The 18,467-nt window shown below is 39.0% G+C and overlaps 3 protein-coding genes across 3 annotated transcripts; all 3 read left to right on the top strand.

Annotated features, from left to right (window-relative positions):
* The first annotated feature begins 1,922 nt into the window (after positions 1 to 1,922).
* LOC125224538 (heat shock cognate 70 kDa protein-like) lies at positions 1,923 to 4,068 on the top strand. Its single transcript, XM_089064789.1, has 2 exons — positions 1,923 to 2,136; positions 2,438 to 4,068. The coding sequence occupies exons 1-2, from the start codon at positions 1,923 to 1,925 to the stop codon at positions 4,066 to 4,068; spliced, it is 1,845 nt and encodes a 614-aa protein (XP_088920915.1).
* A 2,623-nt stretch (positions 4,069 to 6,691) lies between these two features.
* On the top strand, positions 6,692 to 8,883 carry LOC125224529 (heat shock cognate 70 kDa protein-like). Its single transcript, XM_048127944.1, has 2 exons — positions 6,692 to 6,905; positions 7,250 to 8,883. Exons 1-2 carry the CDS (start codon positions 6,692 to 6,694, stop codon positions 8,881 to 8,883), a joined length of 1,848 nt encoding a protein of 615 aa, XP_047983901.1.
* Positions 8,884 to 10,532: 1,649 nt separating this feature from the next.
* On the top strand, positions 10,533 to 12,604 carry LOC125222137 (heat shock cognate 70 kDa protein-like). The gene is made up of 2 exons (XM_048124613.1): positions 10,533 to 10,746; positions 10,968 to 12,604. Exons 1-2 carry the CDS (start codon positions 10,533 to 10,535, stop codon positions 12,602 to 12,604), a joined length of 1,851 nt encoding a protein of 616 aa, XP_047980570.1.
* Positions 12,605 to 18,467: the final 5,863 nt, after the last annotated feature.

Genomic DNA, 18,467 nt, shown 5'->3' with positions numbered 1-18,467 from the left:
TGAAAGTAAAAAACATTTTTCTCAAGTGTTTTAAAAAAACATATATACGAAATAGAAATTAAAAAGATTTTGGAAGCGGAATAGAATATAAAAATCATTTTTGCATAATATAGTATAGAAGCTTTGGGGCTCAAAATCTCAACCTGCATGTCATGAAGCGAGTCCGCGTTGCAAACCAACTCGGCCACAACATGTACTCCCTCCGTCCGCGAATAGGAGTCTCGTTTTTTCATTTTAGTCCGTCCGCGAATTAGAGTCCCGGTTCACTTTGATCATAAATAGTAATATGGTCTCACCTTCCACTAACTCATTCCACTCACATTTCATTTAAAACTAATATATACAAGTGGGACCCCTATTCCACTAACTTTTTTCCACCCACTTTTCTTAAAATCCGTGCCGTCCATGAATGGAACTCCTAATGGCGGACGGAGGAAGTAATATTATACTCCCCCCGTCCCCCATTAGCAGTCACAGTTTGACCGTGCACGAGTTTTAAGAAATGTAAAGAAAAATTGGTTGAAAAAGTTAGTGGAATGTGGGACCCACTTTTTTATATTGGTTTTATAATAAAATGTGAGTGAAGTGAGTTAGTGGAATGTAGGACCTACTACCATTTATGGTAAAAATGAAGTGTGACTCTTAATTGGGGACGGACCAAAATGAAAAAGTGTGACTCTTAATCGGAGACGGAGGGAGTAGTAGTTACTCAAATACAATATGAGCCTCTAGGCTCTAACTAAGAGTATTAACACCTATGAAAGATTAGGCTATAAGTACTAGTACATGAAACTTTTTCAAAAATCATCCTTTATATTAAAAATATATAGTTAGAATTTTAAGTAGTTATAAAATTGGACGCCATACTACACACTACACGATCCAGTGTGCCCGCACACACACAAATACTACGCATGCACGTACTTTATACTTTCTTCAAATTTAATTTCATAGTAAGAATCATTTTTGCAAAACAAATAATTTAGAATTAAATTACAATTCAATTTCAGCCCATTTCAATTTTATAGAATTCCTTTTTCAATTCGTTCACTTTAAAAACCAATGTTTTAAAATTTGAATTGGACCTCTATCCCATTCAACCTTAAAAACCGGATACTATATGAACTGTTATCAGACCTCTCAAACCGGTCGTAGCTTTCAACTTTATGTCAATTTTTCAAGATTTGAACTTTACTACCTTTCCACTCTCTCAAGCATAGTGCACCGCGCCTGCCTCCTCCTTCGGCGCCGTCGCCATTTTACAGCAAAGCCCTCCTCCGCCCGTCGCCTTCTTCCACAGCCTATTCCGCCGACTTGGTAAATTTCTCTCCATGTGTTTAAATTTTCTTTTAGGGTTGAAATTAAGAGAGTCTGTGTGTTTAATTTTTTCAACTTCTTGAATGGTAGTATACTAAAATAGTAAAATAGTAGGAATTGAATTTAAAATTAGAATTTGGAAAATACTACTACCTCCGTCCTCCAAATTTTGATACAGTTTACTATTTCGGTCCGTCCCTGAAAATTTGACACACTTCACTTTTTACCAGTTTTGGTAGTGGATCTCATATTCCACTAACTCATTCCTACTCACATTTTATTATAAAACTAATACTTTAAAAGTAGGATCCACATCCCACCAACTTTTTCAACTCACTTCCATTACATTTCTTAAAACTCATGCCGAGTCAAAGTGTGACAAAATTTAGGAGACGGAGGTAGTATTGGTTTATTGGGCAATGTTAGATGCCAGAAGATGGTGTGACATGCTGATGCTGCTTCTATTTTCTCTTCACTACCGGCTAATTTCAGAATAGGTGTTTCACATTTCAGTTCCTTGTTGAAAATTTTGACAACTATTGAAGACTTCGTTTGACATTTTTGTTTTCTTTTAGTTACAGTGTAGTTTGTTGTTGGCATCACTAATGGCTGGAACGGGCTATGGGCGGGCGATAGGGATTGATTTGGGGACGACGTATTCTTGTGTGGCAGCGTGGAAGCACGACCGCGTTGAGATCATACCAAACGATCAGGGCAACCGCACCACGCCTTCTCAAGTCGCTTTCACTGACTCCCTTCGTCTTGTTGGTGACGCCGCTAAGAACCAAGTTGCTAAAAATCCCTTCAACACTGTTTTTGGTTAGTATTCTCTTGTATTTCCCATGTCTTTTAATTTTTTTCTTGCTTGCTGCTTCCTTTCCATATATTTTTCTATGAGTGACAGATATATATATTGGGAAGGTAGGAAAATTTAATGTAGTACTAGTAGAAAGATCAGAAATAAATGCAAAGTATTTTTTTATGTATTATAGACTTATAGTGGTATGTGTATATAACAGCCTAATTGTTGATGAAGTGAGGTGTGGTTGGAGCAGATGCTAATAATCCAGTAGTTTCTTTAGCAATTACTGATTTTTCATTTCTCTCTAATTGTACACAGATGCAAAGAGGTTGATCGGTCGCAAATTCAGTGACCCGGCAGTCCAAAGTGACAAAATGTTTTGGCCATTCAAGATCATTCGTGGCACTGGCGACAAGCCTATGATCGCGGTAACCTATAAAGGGGAGGAGAAACAGTTTTCAGCTGAGGAGATCTCTTCAATGGTGCTTACCATGATGAAGGAAATCGCCGAGGCATATCTTGGCAAAACTGTCAAGGATGCTGTCGTGACTGTGCCTGCTTATTTCAACGACTCTCAGCGTCAAGCCACCAAGGCTGCCGGAGCCATTGCTGGCCTCAATGTTATAAGAATCATCAATGAGCCTACTGCTGCAGCCATTGCTTACGGTTTTGATAATGGTGTTACTAGCTCTGTGGCAAAGAATGTGCTGATTTTCGACCTTGGTGGTGGCACCTTCGACGTGTCTGTGGCCATGATTGAGGGAAATGTCATTGAAGTGAAGGCTATCGCCGGCGATACTCATCTTGGAGGACAGGACATGGACGATAGGATGGTGAATCACTTCATGAAAGAGTTCAAAAGCAAGAAGGGTAAGGATATTAGGGGGAATCCAAGAGCTATTAGGAGATTGAGGAGTGCTTGTGAAAGAGCCAAGAGGGTAATTTCCTCCACTTTGGAGGCCCCAATTGAGATTGAATCGTTGTTTGAGGGGATTGATCTGTTTTCCACTATTAGTCGTGCTAAATTCGAAGATCTTAACATGGATTTATTCAACAAGTGTATGGAACTGGTTAAGAGTTGCTTGAGTGATGCAAAGATAGAGAAGAGCAGTGTGGATGAGGTGGTGCTGGTGGGCGGGTCCAGTAGGATTCCCAAGGTCCAGCAGATGTTGAAGGAGTTTTTTAGTGGGAAGAAGGCCTGTAAAACCATTAATCCAGACGAAGCTGTGGCATATGGTGCTGCAGTGCTAGCTGCCAAGTTGAGCGGTGAAGGCAGTGAGAAGGTGCAAAAGCTCATGTTTTCGGATGTTACTCCGCTGTCACTTGGTGTTGAAGTTGTAGGAGATGTGATGTCAGTATTTATTCCAAGGAATACACCAATCCCAACAAGGAAGGAGCGTATTCATGTGACGGTCTATGACAATCAGACTGAAGTGGAGTTTTTAGTCTACGAAGGTGAAAGAAGCAAGTCAAAAGAAAACAATCTTCTAGGTGAATTCTGGCTCGAAGGTATTCCACCAGCGCCTAGAGGTGTTGCCAAAATCAAAGTGTGCTTCGACCTGGATGAGAATGGTATCTTGAATGTGTCAGCGAAGCACACAAAGACTGGATTGAAGAACGGCATCACCATAATAAACGAAAAAGGTAGGCTGTCGGTGGTAGAAATTCAGAAGATGATTGAGGATGCGAAGAAGTACAAGTTGGAGGATGACGAGTTTAGGGAGAAGGCTGAGGCCAGATATGATTTGGAAGACTACGCCTACGACATGAGGAACACCATTAGAAGTGCAGTTAAGCTCAAAGCAAAACACAAGAAGAAGATGGAGGATGCTTTTGAGTCTTTCATAAAGTGGTTGGAGTGTAACAAACATGCAGAGGCTGATGATTTTAGAGACAAGATGAAGGAGCTCCAGACTGTTTTCAATCCCATCGTCGCCAAGATGAAATAAGAATGAGAAATGATGATTGGCTGGATATCGAGGGTCTTTACTTTTGTCTATCAAGATTTTTGATCAATTTTGTGATGATTTCCGCCAGTTGCTTGGTATAATCTACAACTATTACTAGTTGATTGGCTGATTATATTTTCTTCTCTATATAGTTTCTACTCTTTGCTATGCGTTATATAACTAATTCACCCTTAGAATTCTTACAACTGAATGATAGAGTATTAGATTTTAAAAATAAGGGTCAAGATCATTTAGCATTGAGTATTAATATAGTGAAAATAATGTGGATACTTTTACCGATTAACAATAAATTAATTATAACTAACTTTAAAAAATATTTCAAAACTTTAAATATATATAATTATCTTAAATTAAATTATTTTTTCATCACGCAATCTATCAAATTAAATACATAATTTTATAAGGATTTTAATGAGATCTCACTTGTGCTGATATGTTTTTACACTATATTGATATATTTCAATATAATACGTATAAAATATCAATTCGAAATTGTGTTGACATACTCAAGCCATTGTTTTGATATGTTTTTAGACTAATTGACGGTTGATCCAAAATCCTAAATTTGGTAGTTTTTCTTATATTTTTAAATTTAAATAATAATAAAATAAATTACACATGAAAATTATAAACCACTAGATCTCTAAAGATCTTATGGCCTCTAATTAGTTGTAATCAACAATTTAGGAAGAGTTAGCAATTTGATCACACATCCCCATTCAATATACTCCCTTCGTTTCATGATAAGTTGTTAACTGTTGTCATTTCGATCCGTCCACAAAATGTTAATTTTTTATTCTCATATAGTAAATGGATTCCACTAATTCATTACACTCATTTTATTATAAAACTGATATTTCATCTATCCTAATAAAAATGAAACATTTTTTTTGAGTTGTACCAAAGTAGAAATACCATCTCTACATAAGAGCATCTCCAATGCCGGCTAGCCAACCGGCTAGCCGGTCGGCTAGCCCGAAATCGGCGAAAAAAGCGGCATGGGCTAGCCGATGCGCTGGCCGCCAGTGTGGCGTGTCGATCGGCCGACGCTATTTTTTTAATTTAATTTTTTTTAAATTTTTGAAAAACTATATAAACGCGATTTTTTCTCTCTAAATTTCTGTACAAGAGCAACATCTAGTCATAGACAACAACAACTGGGCCCAATACAAAATTAAGACCTAAAATAGAAACAAGTCATAGCGTCGGGCCGGGGGCCTCCCCGGAACCCATGGCTAGCGGCAAACTATAACGGATTCAAGGCATACTAACATTTTTTTTATGTATTTTTTTAATAAATTAGTGAGGAGTAGAGTGGGGCGGTGGCTCGTGTGTGGAAGCTCGATTTTTTTTATTATGTAATTTTTTTTCTTTTTAGTTAATGTTCTTTTTTTTTTATTTAAATAAAATTAATGAATTTTTCCCGTATATGTGTCGTAAATTTAATTCCGTATTTTGTGTTTTAATTCCGTAAATGTAGTTGTTTTTTAATTATTTTTATTGCTGCTGGCCTAAATCTGATGTGACATGTGGATTTTTAGTGCTGCTGACGTGGCAGAGAGAAAGAGAGTGGCTGGCCTATGACTGGCCTATTTGCATTGGAGATGCTCTAAAATCTCATGTCAAAAACCAAACATTTTATATTTAATACTCTCCCTCATCCCAAATTACTTGCACGTTTCTATTTCACTCATCCCAAATTACTTATATTATTTAAGTAAGAATTAGACTATTTAATTAATATTTTATGTTAGTTAAGTGTTCCTTTATTTAGTGTACACTCATTATATCTAAATTTCTAATTTAATTATATTAAAAAATCAATTCAAAATTTATTATCTAAAATGAAAAAGTGCGACTAATTTGAAATTGAAGGAAATATATAAAAGTGGACCCATGTTTCATTTAACTTTTTCAATTTTTTTTTTTCACATTTATAATACGCATACTCATCTAGCCATAATTAATTGAACCTCATTAAGTTCGCACATATTTTAAGAATTAGAGTGGAAATTAAGTTGAAAAAAATTATCTCTCAGTTCTTAAAAATTTTATCTCCTATTTCCTTTTTCATCCATCTTTATCATTTTTAGTAGTGGTCCCATATTTCGCTAACTCATTTTTACTCATATTTTATTATAAAATTAATATATAAAAATAGGACCCACACGTCGTAACTTTTTCAATCTATTTTCTATTATCTTTCTTAAACCTACGCCAGAGGAACGGAGGGAGTACTAATAAAATGTGTATCCTATACACGCAAAATTGGTAGTGAACAGTCTAATATGCTTATCTCTTACCGAGGTAGTAATGATTAGATCTTAAAATGTGTATCCTATACACGCAAAATTGGTAGTGAACAGTCTAATATGCTTATCTCTTACCGAGGTAGTAATGATTAGATCTTTGTTTATTGGGAAGATGGAGGATGTGATAGTGGAGGTGACTTAAATCAGAGTAGGACTATGCTTATCAGAATAGGGCTTCATTTTCCTCTTTTCAAATTATCTTTTGGTATTGTGCATTTCAGTTCAGTTTTTGAAACCTTCTTCTTGATAGTTTTGTTTTTTTTGAGTTGCATTTGTGGCTTGCATCATTAATGGCCGGAAACGGGAAAGGACGGACGATTGGGATAGATTTGGGGACTACTTACTCGTGTGTGGCAGCGTGGAAGCACGACCGCATTGAGATTATACCAAACGATCAGGGCAACCGCACCACCCTTTCTTATGTAGCTTTCACCGCCACCGAGCGTCTCATCGGCGACGCCGCTAAGAACCAAGTCGCAAATAATCCCATCAACACTATTTACGGTCAGTTTTCACTTCTGTTTCTAATGGTTGTCATTAAATTTTTTGGTGTTTGCTGCTTCCATATATATTTTTTTCTACGGGTATAATGCAAACTTCAAATACTGTGTTTTTTTATATGTATAAAGTTACATGTATGTAACCGCCCAAAAGTAAGGATAGTTTTCTTATCGAAGTGAAATTAGCAGCATATGTGGTTAGAGCATGTGCTACTAATCCAATCCAAATATCCAATAAAAATTTTATTTTTTGGATTTTTATGTGTTGTTTTTCTACCCTTTGAACTTTGTTGTATCCTCATCTGTCACTGCTCCCGCCTTCAACTAATTGAACTATTTATTAAATAGATGCAAAAAGGTTGATTGGTCGTAATTTCAGTGATCCGACGGTTCAGAGTGACATGATCTGTTGGCCATTTAAGGTCATTCCTGTCGATGCAGACAAGCCAATGATTGTGGTAACCTACAAAGGGGAGGAGAAACAGTTTACTGCTGAGGAGATCTCCTCAATGGTGCTTACCAAGATGAAGGATATTGCTGAGGTATATCTTGGATCATCCGTCACCGATGCAGTCGTGACTGTGCCTGCGTATTTCAACAACTCTCAGCGTCAGGCCACAAAGGTCGCTGGAGCCATTGCTGGCCTTGACATTGTAAGGGTTATCAATGAGCCTACTGCTGCTGCCCTTGCTTACGGTCTGGATAAAGGTGTTACTAGCTCCGTGGCAAAGAATGTGCTGATTTTTGACCTTGGTGGGGGCACGTTTGATGTGTCTGTAGCCACCATTGAAGGAGATAGCATTGAAGTGAAGGCTATTGCTGGGGATACTCATCTTGGAGGCCAGGACATAGACAACAGGATGGTGAATCACTTCATCAAAGAGTTTAATATCAAGAAGGGTAAGGATATTAGTGGGAATCCGAGATCTATAAGGAGATTGAGGAGTGCTTGTGAAAGAGCCAAGAGGGTCCTTTCTTCCACTTTGGAGACCCCAATTGAGATTGAATCGTTGTTTGAGGGGATTGATCTGTTTTCGACCATTAGTCGTGCTAAATTTGAAGACCTCAACATGGATTTATTCAACAAATGTATGGAGCAGGTAGAGAAATGTGTGAGTGATGCAAAGATGGAGAAGAGCAGCGTGGATGAGGTGGTGCTTGTTGGTGGATCGAGTAGGATTCCCAAGGTTCAGCAGATGTTGCAGGAGTTATTCGGTGAGAAAGAGGTGTGCAAAACCATTAATCCAGATGAAGCTGTGGCTTATGGTGCTGCAATGCTGGCTGCCAAGTTGAGTGGTGAAGGCGATGTAAAGGTGCAAAAGCTCATTCTATTCGATGTTACTCCGCTGTCCCTTGGTATTGGACTCAATGGAGATGAAATGAGGGTAATTATTCCAAGGAATACAACTATCCCAACAAGGAACTCTTGTAATGATATTGTCACAATGTTTGACAATCAGACTTGTATGGACCTTCCGGTGTATGAGGGTGAAAGAAGCAAGTGTACTGATAATAATCTGCTAGGTGAATTCTGGCTCGATGGCATTCCAGCCGCGCCTAGAGGTGTTGCTAAAATCAAAGTGTGCTTCGACATTGATGAGAATGGTATCTTGAATGTGTCAGCAGAGCACATAGGGAGTGGAGTAAAGAACAACATCACCATAACCAACTACAAGGGCAGGCTGTCTAATAAAGAAATCGAGAGGATGATTCGGGACGCAAAGAAGTACAAATTTGAGGATGACGACTTTAGGAAGAAGGCGTGGGCCAGGGCTGATTTGGAGAACTATGCCTACAACACAAGAAACGCCGCTAGAAGTGCTGCCAAGCTCACAGCAGCAGGCAAGAAGAAGATTGAGGATGTATTCGAGAATTTGACACAGTGGTTGGAGTCTAACAAACAAGCAGAGGTTTATGATCTCAAAGACAAGAAGAAGGAGCTCCGGACTATTTTCAATCCCATCATCGCCAAGATGAAATAAGAATGAAAAATGATGAAGATCTGGTGGGTCTTTACTTTTATCTATCAACATTTTGATCATATTTTGTGTAATTATTCCCACGAGTTCCTTGCTTTAATGTATGTTACTACTTTATTGGCAGATTATATTATACTCCACTTCTTTGCTCTTTTTTCCTGTTAAGTCAACTTTTGAGTCAACTTTTGAGCGGAGATTTAAGAAATTGTGTTTGAAAAGTAGGAGAGAGGAATAAGGTTGGAAAGATAAAGAGAGTAAAATAGTTGGATGCAATAAAGTAAGAGAGCTCAAATGTTTTGTTTTTTTTTAAAAATAGTTAATGATTAAACTTAGGAGTCATTTAAAAAAGAAATACGACTCAATTTAGTTAGGACAGATGGAGTAAATTTTTAGATTTATAATAGTGATTGACTTAAATTTATATTAATACTAGCTTATTTCAACCACGCTCACATGGGATAAGAGTACTCAACGCCACCAAAAAGAGGCCCGAGGTGCATGTGCTGCATACCTCTCGAGTCTCTGAAACCACAAGTTGCCATAACAGATTACGAAGTTTTCCGCCTTCAGCCAATGCGCAAGGAGCAATGCACCGGAGGCGTTTTCACTTCATAGCCGGAGCTGAGTAGTAATTAACTAATTTTTGGCTTATAATATGTAAGTTTTGGTTTTTAAATATGTATTTTAATAATTATAATTATACATTTTTTTTGTTAAAATTATTAAAATTTTGAAAAATTATAATTTGAATAAATGTACTATGAAATTAGAGAATTTTATAAAAGTGGAGGACTATAGGTCTTACCTAGTAGCATATAGTTTGACTGGTGTTTGTATGACCCGAATGAGTAAGTATTGTTATATTGTTAACTAGTTTTTATAAATTGCCTGTATCAGCTTTTCACAATTTCTAGTGCTAAATTCACGTCTCATGAAATGGCTACTCTGTTCATTCATTTATCTGCTGGCATTATTAATCACTGATCTATCTATTAATTAATTATTCAATATATAATTAAAAGTCCGAGATCTTTTATATCTTCCATTGCACTCTAATTTACACAAATAAATCTTCATTTAACAGCTTCTTAATTCCAACTTTTGAAAATATTAGTAGTACACATAACCTGCCTTGGATGAGAATTGATTATATCATATATTTACCGTATCTATCTTCATTAAATTGATAACATTTTTTTAGAGTATTATAGAATGATAATTATATTGTTACTTGAGTCTTGACCATCTCTAAACTCTATCTACCTTTATCATATATGATTGCATAAAATCTTCATATGTGTATTATATTAGAGTTTAAATGAGAAAATCATATAGAAGTATTTTTTATAGTGTGGTTAACATTTAAAAGTTGTAGTAATTGTAGCGATTTAACTTGCTAACGTTTGTTAAATATTTTTATAACATCTAAATAATTAATTATGCAATGGGCAATGAATGTTACGTCGTGGTGGGAATATGAAAAGTTGGTGGTTGTGGAAGTTGAACGGAATGAAGATGCATGCAACTGCTATTAACTTATAAGTAGGTACTAGCTTCAATGTTTGGTCACTCCACTCTCCTCTTTTCAAACTGATCTCTCTGGTTTTTGTGTTCTGTGAGGAAATCTTCACGTTATCCGCAACCAATCATTTATGGCGGCAAAGGGAGAAGGACGGGCAATTGGGATCGATCTGGGGACAACATATTCATGTGTGGCAGCGTGGAAGCACGACCGCATTGAGATTATACCAAATGATCAGGGGAATCGCACAACCCCGTCTTACGTTGCTTTCAGTGGCGCTGATCGTCTCATCGGTGACGCTGCTAAGAATCAAGTCGCCAGTAATCCCGTCAACACCGTTTTCGGTGAGTTTTCTCTTCAATTTTCCATGTTTTTTAATCTTATTTGCTGCTGCCGATCCATGTTGTATTTGTTTTATGTTTGACAGAGATGGCTATTTCTATACATTTTTCTTATCGAAGTTATATATATGTAAGATGAATGGCATTTTCTTGGTCTTATACTCTTATGTGTCGTTTCTTGGTCTTATACGTTCTTATATGACATTTAATTAATTCTTACACAGATGCAAAAAGGTTGATTGGTCGTAAATTCAGTGATCCAATGGTTCAGAGTGACATGATATGTTGGCCATTTAAGGTCATTCCTGTCACTGACAAGCCTATGATCGTGGTAACCTACAAAGGGGAGGAGAAACAGTTTACTGCTGAGGAGATCTCCTCAATGGTACTTACCAAGATGAAGGATATCGCCGAGGCATATCTTGGATCAACTGTCACGGATGCTGTTGTGACTGTGCCTGCTTATTTCAATGACTCCCAACGTCAGGCCACCAAGGCTGCCGGATCCATTGCCGGCCTTAAAGTTTTGAGGATTGTCAACGAGCCTACTGCTGCAGCAATTGCATATGGTAGTGATAAAAGGGTTACTAGCTCTGTGGCCAAGAATGTGCTCATTTTTGACCTTGGTGGTGGGACATTTGATGTGTCTGTGGCCACGATTGAGGCAGATGTCACTGAGGTGAAGGCGGTTACTGGCGATACTCATCTTGGAGGCCAGGATATGGATAACAGGATGGTGGATTACCTCATGAAAGAGTTTAAAAGTAAGACGGGTAAGGATATTAGTCGGAATGCAAGAGCTATTAGGAGATTGAGGAGTGCTTGTGAAAGAGCCAAGAGGGTCCTTTCCTCTGCCTTCGAAACCCCAATTGAGATTGAATCGTTGTTTGAGGGGATTGATTTGTTTTCAACCATTACTCGTGCTAAGTTTGAGGAACTTAACATGGATTTATTCATCAAGTGTATGGATCTAGTCAAGACATGCCTGAGTGATGCAAGGATGGATAAGAGTAGTGTGGATGAGGTGGTGATGGTGGGCGGGTCGAGCAGGATTCTGAAAGTGCAGGAGATGTTGAAGGAGATTTTCAATGGGAAGGAGGTGTGCAAGACCATTAATCCAGATGAAGCTGTGGCGTATGGTGCTGCGGTGTTGGCTGCTAAGTTGAGTGGCGAAGGGGATGACAGTGTGCAAAATGTGGTTCTTTTGGATGTTACTCCTTTGTCTCTTGGTATTCAATGCGATGGAGATGTGATGAGCGTAATTATTCCAAGGAATACACCTATCCCAACTAGGAAGGAGAAACATAATTTCGCAACAGTGGTGGACAATCAGACCAGTGTTGCGTTTCCGGTGTACGAGGGTGAAAGAAGCAAGGCTACAGAAAACAATCTGTTGGGTAATTTCAGTCTCAAAGGCATTCCAGCAGCGCCCAGAGGTGTTGCTAAATTCAAAGTGTGCTTCAACATTGATGAGAATGGTATCTTGAATGTGTCCGCGGAGCACATGGAAACTGGGTTGATGAACAAGATCACCATCACGAACGACAAGGATAGGCTGTCTAGTGAAGAAATCGAGAGGATGATAGAGGATGCGGAGAAGTACAAGCTGGAGGATGAGGAACACATGAAGAAGGCTGAGGCCAGATATGCTTTAGAGGACTACGCCTACAACTCAAGGGACGCCATTAGAAGTGCAGCAAAGGTCACAGCAGCAGACAGGAAGAAGATGGAGAAGGCTTTCCGGTCTTTCACAAAGTGGCAGGTGTCCAACAAACATGCAGAGGTTTATGAGTTTAAACACAAGATGGAGGAGCTGGAGGCTGTTTTCAATCCTATCATTACCAACATGAATCAAGAATGAAAATTGATTATTAGCAGGATATCGTGGGCTTCATTTTATTTATCAAGATAGTTGTTAACTAAAGGGTGATAATTTTCCCGCTCATTACTATCTTTGAATGAATACATTTTTAATGGAAATTAGTTTGTACTTTTTGTTAAAAATGAAAGAGGAATGATTTGTTGGCATTAACTATGTTAGGTATTGATCAGCCGAAGACTTGATATAATCCAAGTATATCTACAGCAGTTCTGAGGAGATCAACCCCCAGATAACAGATCTGATACTAGAATATTAGCTATAACTAGAATCTGCAAAGATTGAGCCTGAAACACTAAGTAAACGATTAGTAACTTCAAGACAAAAGAACATGCAGAAGTAATAGCAAGATAGAATCAAAGATTTGAAGAAAACAAGGTTTTGATGTGGCTCAAGGTGCACCAGGTACAACTGCACAGATCTATATGTAACCGGCCCTCAACTATCCAGCCAACTCCGATTTGCACCAAGGGAGAACTCAGATCGACCACAGTCGATCAAGGCAAGTCACACCGGAACCCTAGATCCACCACCACACATCCACCAGGAGACCAATCGCTTCACACCGGTCACAACAACAACAACTCTCCCGATCTCAGAAGAACTCCCTTCTGAACAAGAAACCACCAACCAGTCTAAGAAGCACAAGACTAGAAAACCAGAGGTTTCCTCACAACCACACCAGAGGTTTCAATATCTCTCAAGATCACACAGAGAGAACACACCAGATTAAGGGCAGAAGAACCCTAAATCTGTAGAGGAGAATGAGTTCTAACAGAGAGAGAATGAGAGTAAAGAGAGTGAAGAGAATGAGGCGTATCAGAGAAGGGGGAGTATATATATGACACACCCATGACACCCAATCACACACTGACACGTAGCTAGGGTTAAGAACTGGGCCAGCAGGTAGATGGGCAGTGGATATTGGGCCCGGGACTAAAACACTTGGGCCTCCTGCATAATGGCCCACAATCTAACATTCTCCACCTTGGGCCTTATCAGGAGAGGCAGTGGATTCTATCTTGTGCTTTTCATCATTGCCAAAACATGCCTACAATGTCTTAGACATTAATAAGCAAAAATCCCACAGATTGTGGTTTATAAAACCTTTTAGAAAAAGCAGAACTTTAGCAAGAGGTAAAACACAACAAAGGGAGAGAACCTGATATACCAGTGTTACCCATCCACTATCAATGTGGAGTTTTCTGATGCAGCAGCATTTTCTCCACTGACAAGCACTTAGTACCCATATCAGCTGGATTGGAGTCTGTATGAATCTTCTCCAGCAACACTTCACCTTTCTCCACAACATCTCGGATAAAGTGAAACCTGACATCAATGTGCTTTGTCCTGTCATGGTACACATGATTCTTGCACACTTGGATAGCTGACTGGCTGTCAAAGTAAACAACTATGGGCTGCTTAAGGAACCTAAGTTCACTCAGAACCCCTTTTAACCATAGGGCCTCTTTCATTGCTTCAGTGATAGCAATGTACTCTGACTCAATAGTTGAGAGAGCCACAATATGTTGCAATTGTGACTTCCAACTCACACAGGAGCCTCCAAGAGTGAAGACATAGGATGTTGTTGACTTCCTCTTGTCCCTATCATTAGCATAATTCGAATCTACAAAACCACACAGGTTAGTAACATCTGAACATTTAGAAAAGTGCAAACCATAATGAGAAGTATGCTTAAGATATCTGAGCAGCCATTTCAAGGCTTCCTAGTGAGGTGGTCCTGGATTTGCCATGTATCTGGAGAGGCAGGAGATAGAGTAGGCTATGTCTGGCCTAGTGCTCACCATCAGATACATTACTGATCCTATGGCATTGGAGTAAGGAATTTTCTTCATTTTCTAAACCTCATCTTCATCCTTAGGACACTGATCTCTGCTAAGGACAAAGTGAGCTGCCAAGGGAACAGTACATGGCTTAGCATCAGCCATGTTAAACTTGCTCAAAATTTTCTTCACATAGGAACTCTGATGCAGAGTCATCTGGGAATTTTTCCTATCTCTCACAATATCTATTCCCAGAATCTTCTGTGCATCTCCCAAGTCCTTCATCTCAAAGTTAGAACAAAACATATCCTGCACATGTTTAACAGCATTAGAACTTGGGCTCATAATGAGCATATCATCAACATACAAGAGAAGAAAGGTAGGAACATAATCAATATTTTTATAATATAGGCAGTGATCAAAAGCACTTCTAATAAAACCATAGGACTGCATGCATTGATCAAACTTAATGTTCCATCTCCTAGGGGATTGCTTCAACCCATAGAGAGCTTTCTTCAGTAGGCAGACATGATTAGGATGTTTGGGATCAACAAATCCCTCAGGCTGCCTCATATATATTGGCTTGTCAAGGTCTCCATGTAGGAAGGCTGTCTTGACATCCATTTGCTTGAGTTCCCAGTTGAAAATTGCACACAGAGCAAGCAACAACCGAACAGTTGTAAATTTCACCACAGGGGCAAAGATCTCAGTGTAATCCACCCCCTCTTGTTGGGTGAACCCTTTGGCTACAAGCCTGGCCTTATATCTAGGGCCAGTAATCTCCTGCTTCAGCTTGAATAGCCACCTACACTCAACAATAGTACAGTTAGAAGGTTCAGGTACCAGAATCCAAGTTTTATTTTGAATTAAGGACTTCATTTCTTCCTCCATGGCTAAGAGCCACTTGGGGTAGAACATAGACTTAATAGCCTGTTTGTATGATTGATGCTCATCACCATCAGCCTCATGTACATTGAAGGCCAAGGCTACAAGGTTCATTTCATCAGCAAATCTTCTTGGCTGAGTAATGGTCCTTCTTCCCCTGTCCCTACACAACAAATAATCTGTTAGATCATTATTAGGATCAGAGCTTTGATTATTTACAACTGGAACTTCTCCCCTGGTTGTAGAATCTGGGATTACTCCATCTTCACCACCATGTTGAGGATAATCAGGGGTGGGAACAAACCCCTGGATAACATGGCTCTCCACCTCATTTGATGTAACCTCCACCTCACTAGAAGATGGGGTGGCCTCAGGGGTGCCAGGATTAGGGAGACAGGGAAACTCAGACTCATTGAAGACAACATCTCTACTAATAGTCACTCTAAACCCTGGCTCATCCCTAAGCCAAACTCTATACCCTTTAACACCTTCAGGATATCCTAAGAAGACACACTTCCTAGACCTAAGCTCAAGTTTGTCAGTCTTTTGGTGTATAAAGGCACTGCAACCAAAAACTCTGAGGTGAGAAAGGCTGACATTCTTTCCAGTGAAGACAGATTCAGGACATTTTCCTTTGAGGGGAACAGAAGGGGACCTATTGACTAGATATGCAGCAGTGATTATGGCTTCCCCCCAAAATTTCTTAGTCAAACCACTCAAGGATAATAAGCACCTCACTCTTTCAAGTAGGGTCCTGTTCATCCTCTCAGCCACCCCATTCTGCTGGGGGGTGTAAGGCACAGTTTTGTGTCTCCTGATACCTGCATTCACACATAAGTCATCAATCTGAGAATTACAAAATTCTAAACCATTGTCAGTTCTCAGAGTGCCTATCTTTCTTCTAGTTTGGTTTTCTATCAGCTTCATCCAGGTCTGAAACTTCACAAACACATCAGACTTATGTTTCATCAGGAAAACCCAGACTTTTCTGGAATAGTCATCTACAATAGATAGGAAATAGGAGCAACCACCATGTGTTGGAACAGAGGCAGGGCCCCAAACATCAGCATGAAGATATTCAAGCACATTTGCACTTAAGCAAGTAGGCACAGAAACTGGAAAAGACACTTTATGCTGTTTTCCTTTCACACAGGTATCACAAAAAGGGAGAGGCATGTTAACATCATTACTGACCAAGTAACCATTTTTGTGCAAAAGATGCATGCCTTTCTCACTCATATGTCCTAATCTATTATGCCACAAAACAATATTATTAACCTTCACAGCATGAGCAGCAGGATTATCACATAAGGGTTCAGCAATGCAAACATACAAGTTATGCTTTCTCTCAGCTTTAAACATGCACAAGGAACCCTTAAAGATTTTCATAACACCATTTTTCCCTCTAAACCATCAGACTCAAGAGAGGCACAAGAGAGAAGATTATAATGCAAGCTAGGCACATATTTCACATTTTTCAAAGTCAACTTACAACCAGAGTCAAATTTGAGGCATACTGTACCAATGCCTTCAATCCTGCACTGTATGTTGTTAGCCATAGAAACAAAACCATTAGAAACAGGGTTTAATTCAGTAAAAATATCTTTGAAAGGAGAAATATGATAGGTGCAGCCTGAGTCTACCAACCACTCAGACTTATTAAACTCTTTTCCCAGAGAGGCATTCACAGAAATAACATCATGTAGCATGAAGCAAGTTCCTTCATCATCAGATTTGACCATGTTAGCAATCTGCTCAGAGTCATCCTTCTTATTTTTCTTAAGAGGACACTCCTTACTATAGTGGCCAAACTCATTACACTTGTAACACCTCCTAGACTTTTTAGGGTCTTGAGAGGAGGATCTGGATTTATTTCTGTAATGTTTTTTGTTTCCCTTCTCAGAGGGTTTACCATTAGCCTGCTTGTCCTTTCCTTTGGTGTTGGATCTACCTCTGACCTGCAAGGCTTTGTCCAGAGCAGCCTTGGAGTCATTTTTCTCTTTCAACTCTAACTCTTTGGACTTTAAGGAGCTAACAATCAAATCCAGGGAGGCTGTGTCTCTCCCATATTTGATAGCTGCCTTAACATCACTGTAAGAATCAGGAATGGAGTTCATGAGGGCAATTGAAGTATATGCATCAATATTTTTGTCTCCAGATCTTTTAATATCAAGCACAAGTTTTGAGAAACAGTCAATATTCTCATCAATATCTTTGGACATGTCTAATTTGAATTTGAACAGTTTCTCAAGCAAATACATGCGGTTAGAAAAAGAGGTTTCAGTATACAAATCATCAAGTTTTTCCCATAACTCCTTAGCAGAATCAACAACACCAACTTTTCTAATTACAGAGTCACTCAAACTCAAGAAAATAGTAGAACAGGCCAACTCATTCACTTCTGCCCTAATGGCATCAGTATCAGTATCAGAAAACTTTTGATCAATGGCTTTAAACACTTTCTGCTGAACTAAGACACACTTAAGTTTCTGTTTCCAGATGCTGAAATCACTCTTTCCATTGAAAGGAGTGAGTCCAAAAGGTAGGTTAGACATTTTTAAAGGAACCAAAAGGCAAACAAGCACAGGGCACAGAAGCACAAAGGGCTCAAGACAGCTAACCACAGCACAACACAAGGCCAACAGGAAACAGAAACAGAAAACCTGAATTTAATTTAGGAGTGATTCTGACAGAGCAAGGCACAAACAAGTTGTCAAGAACAACAGAGCATCTAGAAACCAGGATTTCCCAGTTCACAAGCACTCAATTTATTGAGGGCGCAGGGGGTCACTGGAGTAGACTTAAAGCCCTATTGCAACCACAAAGTTTTGCAGACTACTTGAAGCAGCCTAAAGCAAAATCACCACCAAGATTAACTCCAAGAAAACACACAGACAGAAAGAAGAAGACGCACAACGGAAGCAAGAGAACAATACCAGGAAACACACTGAAAACACACAAAGAAAAGAGAGTGAGATCAGAAGTACTATACCACCCAAGAGACTGAAAAAATCTCTTGATTTACCGGATATCCACGATAGGAGCGAGGCTATGTGAATACCAAAGCCTTGACTGATCCTAACGTGGCTCTGATACCACTGTTAGGTATTGATCAGCCGAAGGCTTGATATAATCCAAGTATATCTACAGCAGTTCTGAGGAGATCAACCCCCAGA

Source organism: Salvia hispanica, chromosome 2 (assembly GCF_029641045.1).
Source record: "Salvia hispanica isolate PSC_SH4W2 chromosome 2, Shi_PSC_v1, whole genome shotgun sequence".
In the NCBI taxonomy this organism is placed as follows: Eukaryota; Viridiplantae; Streptophyta; class Magnoliopsida; order Lamiales; family Lamiaceae; genus Salvia; species Salvia hispanica.
Note: the sequence above shows the minus strand (reverse complement) of the source record. Positions and strands in the feature narration are given on the sequence as shown.

Bases quoted from the DNA above. Each gene is read 5' to 3' on its own strand.
- LOC125222137 (XM_048124613.1), top strand. From the start codon at position 10,533: ATGGCGGCAAAGGGAGAAGGACGGGCAATTGGGATCGATCTGGGGACA. The intron at 10,747-10,967 runs GTGAGTTTTCTC...ATTCTTACACAG, and splicing joins TCCCGTCAACACCGTTTTCG to ATGCAAAAAGGTTGATTGGT.
- LOC125224538 (XM_089064789.1), top strand. From the start codon at position 1,923: ATGGCTGGAACGGGCTATGGGCGGGCGATAGGGATTGATTTGGGGACG. The intron at 2,137-2,437 runs GTTAGTATTCTC...AATTGTACACAG, and splicing joins TCCCTTCAACACTGTTTTTG to ATGCAAAGAGGTTGATCGGT.
- LOC125224529 (XM_048127944.1), top strand. From the start codon at position 6,692: ATGGCCGGAAACGGGAAAGGACGGACGATTGGGATAGATTTGGGGACT. The intron at 6,906-7,249 runs GTCAGTTTTCAC...TTTATTAAATAG, and splicing joins TCCCATCAACACTATTTACG to ATGCAAAAAGGTTGATTGGT.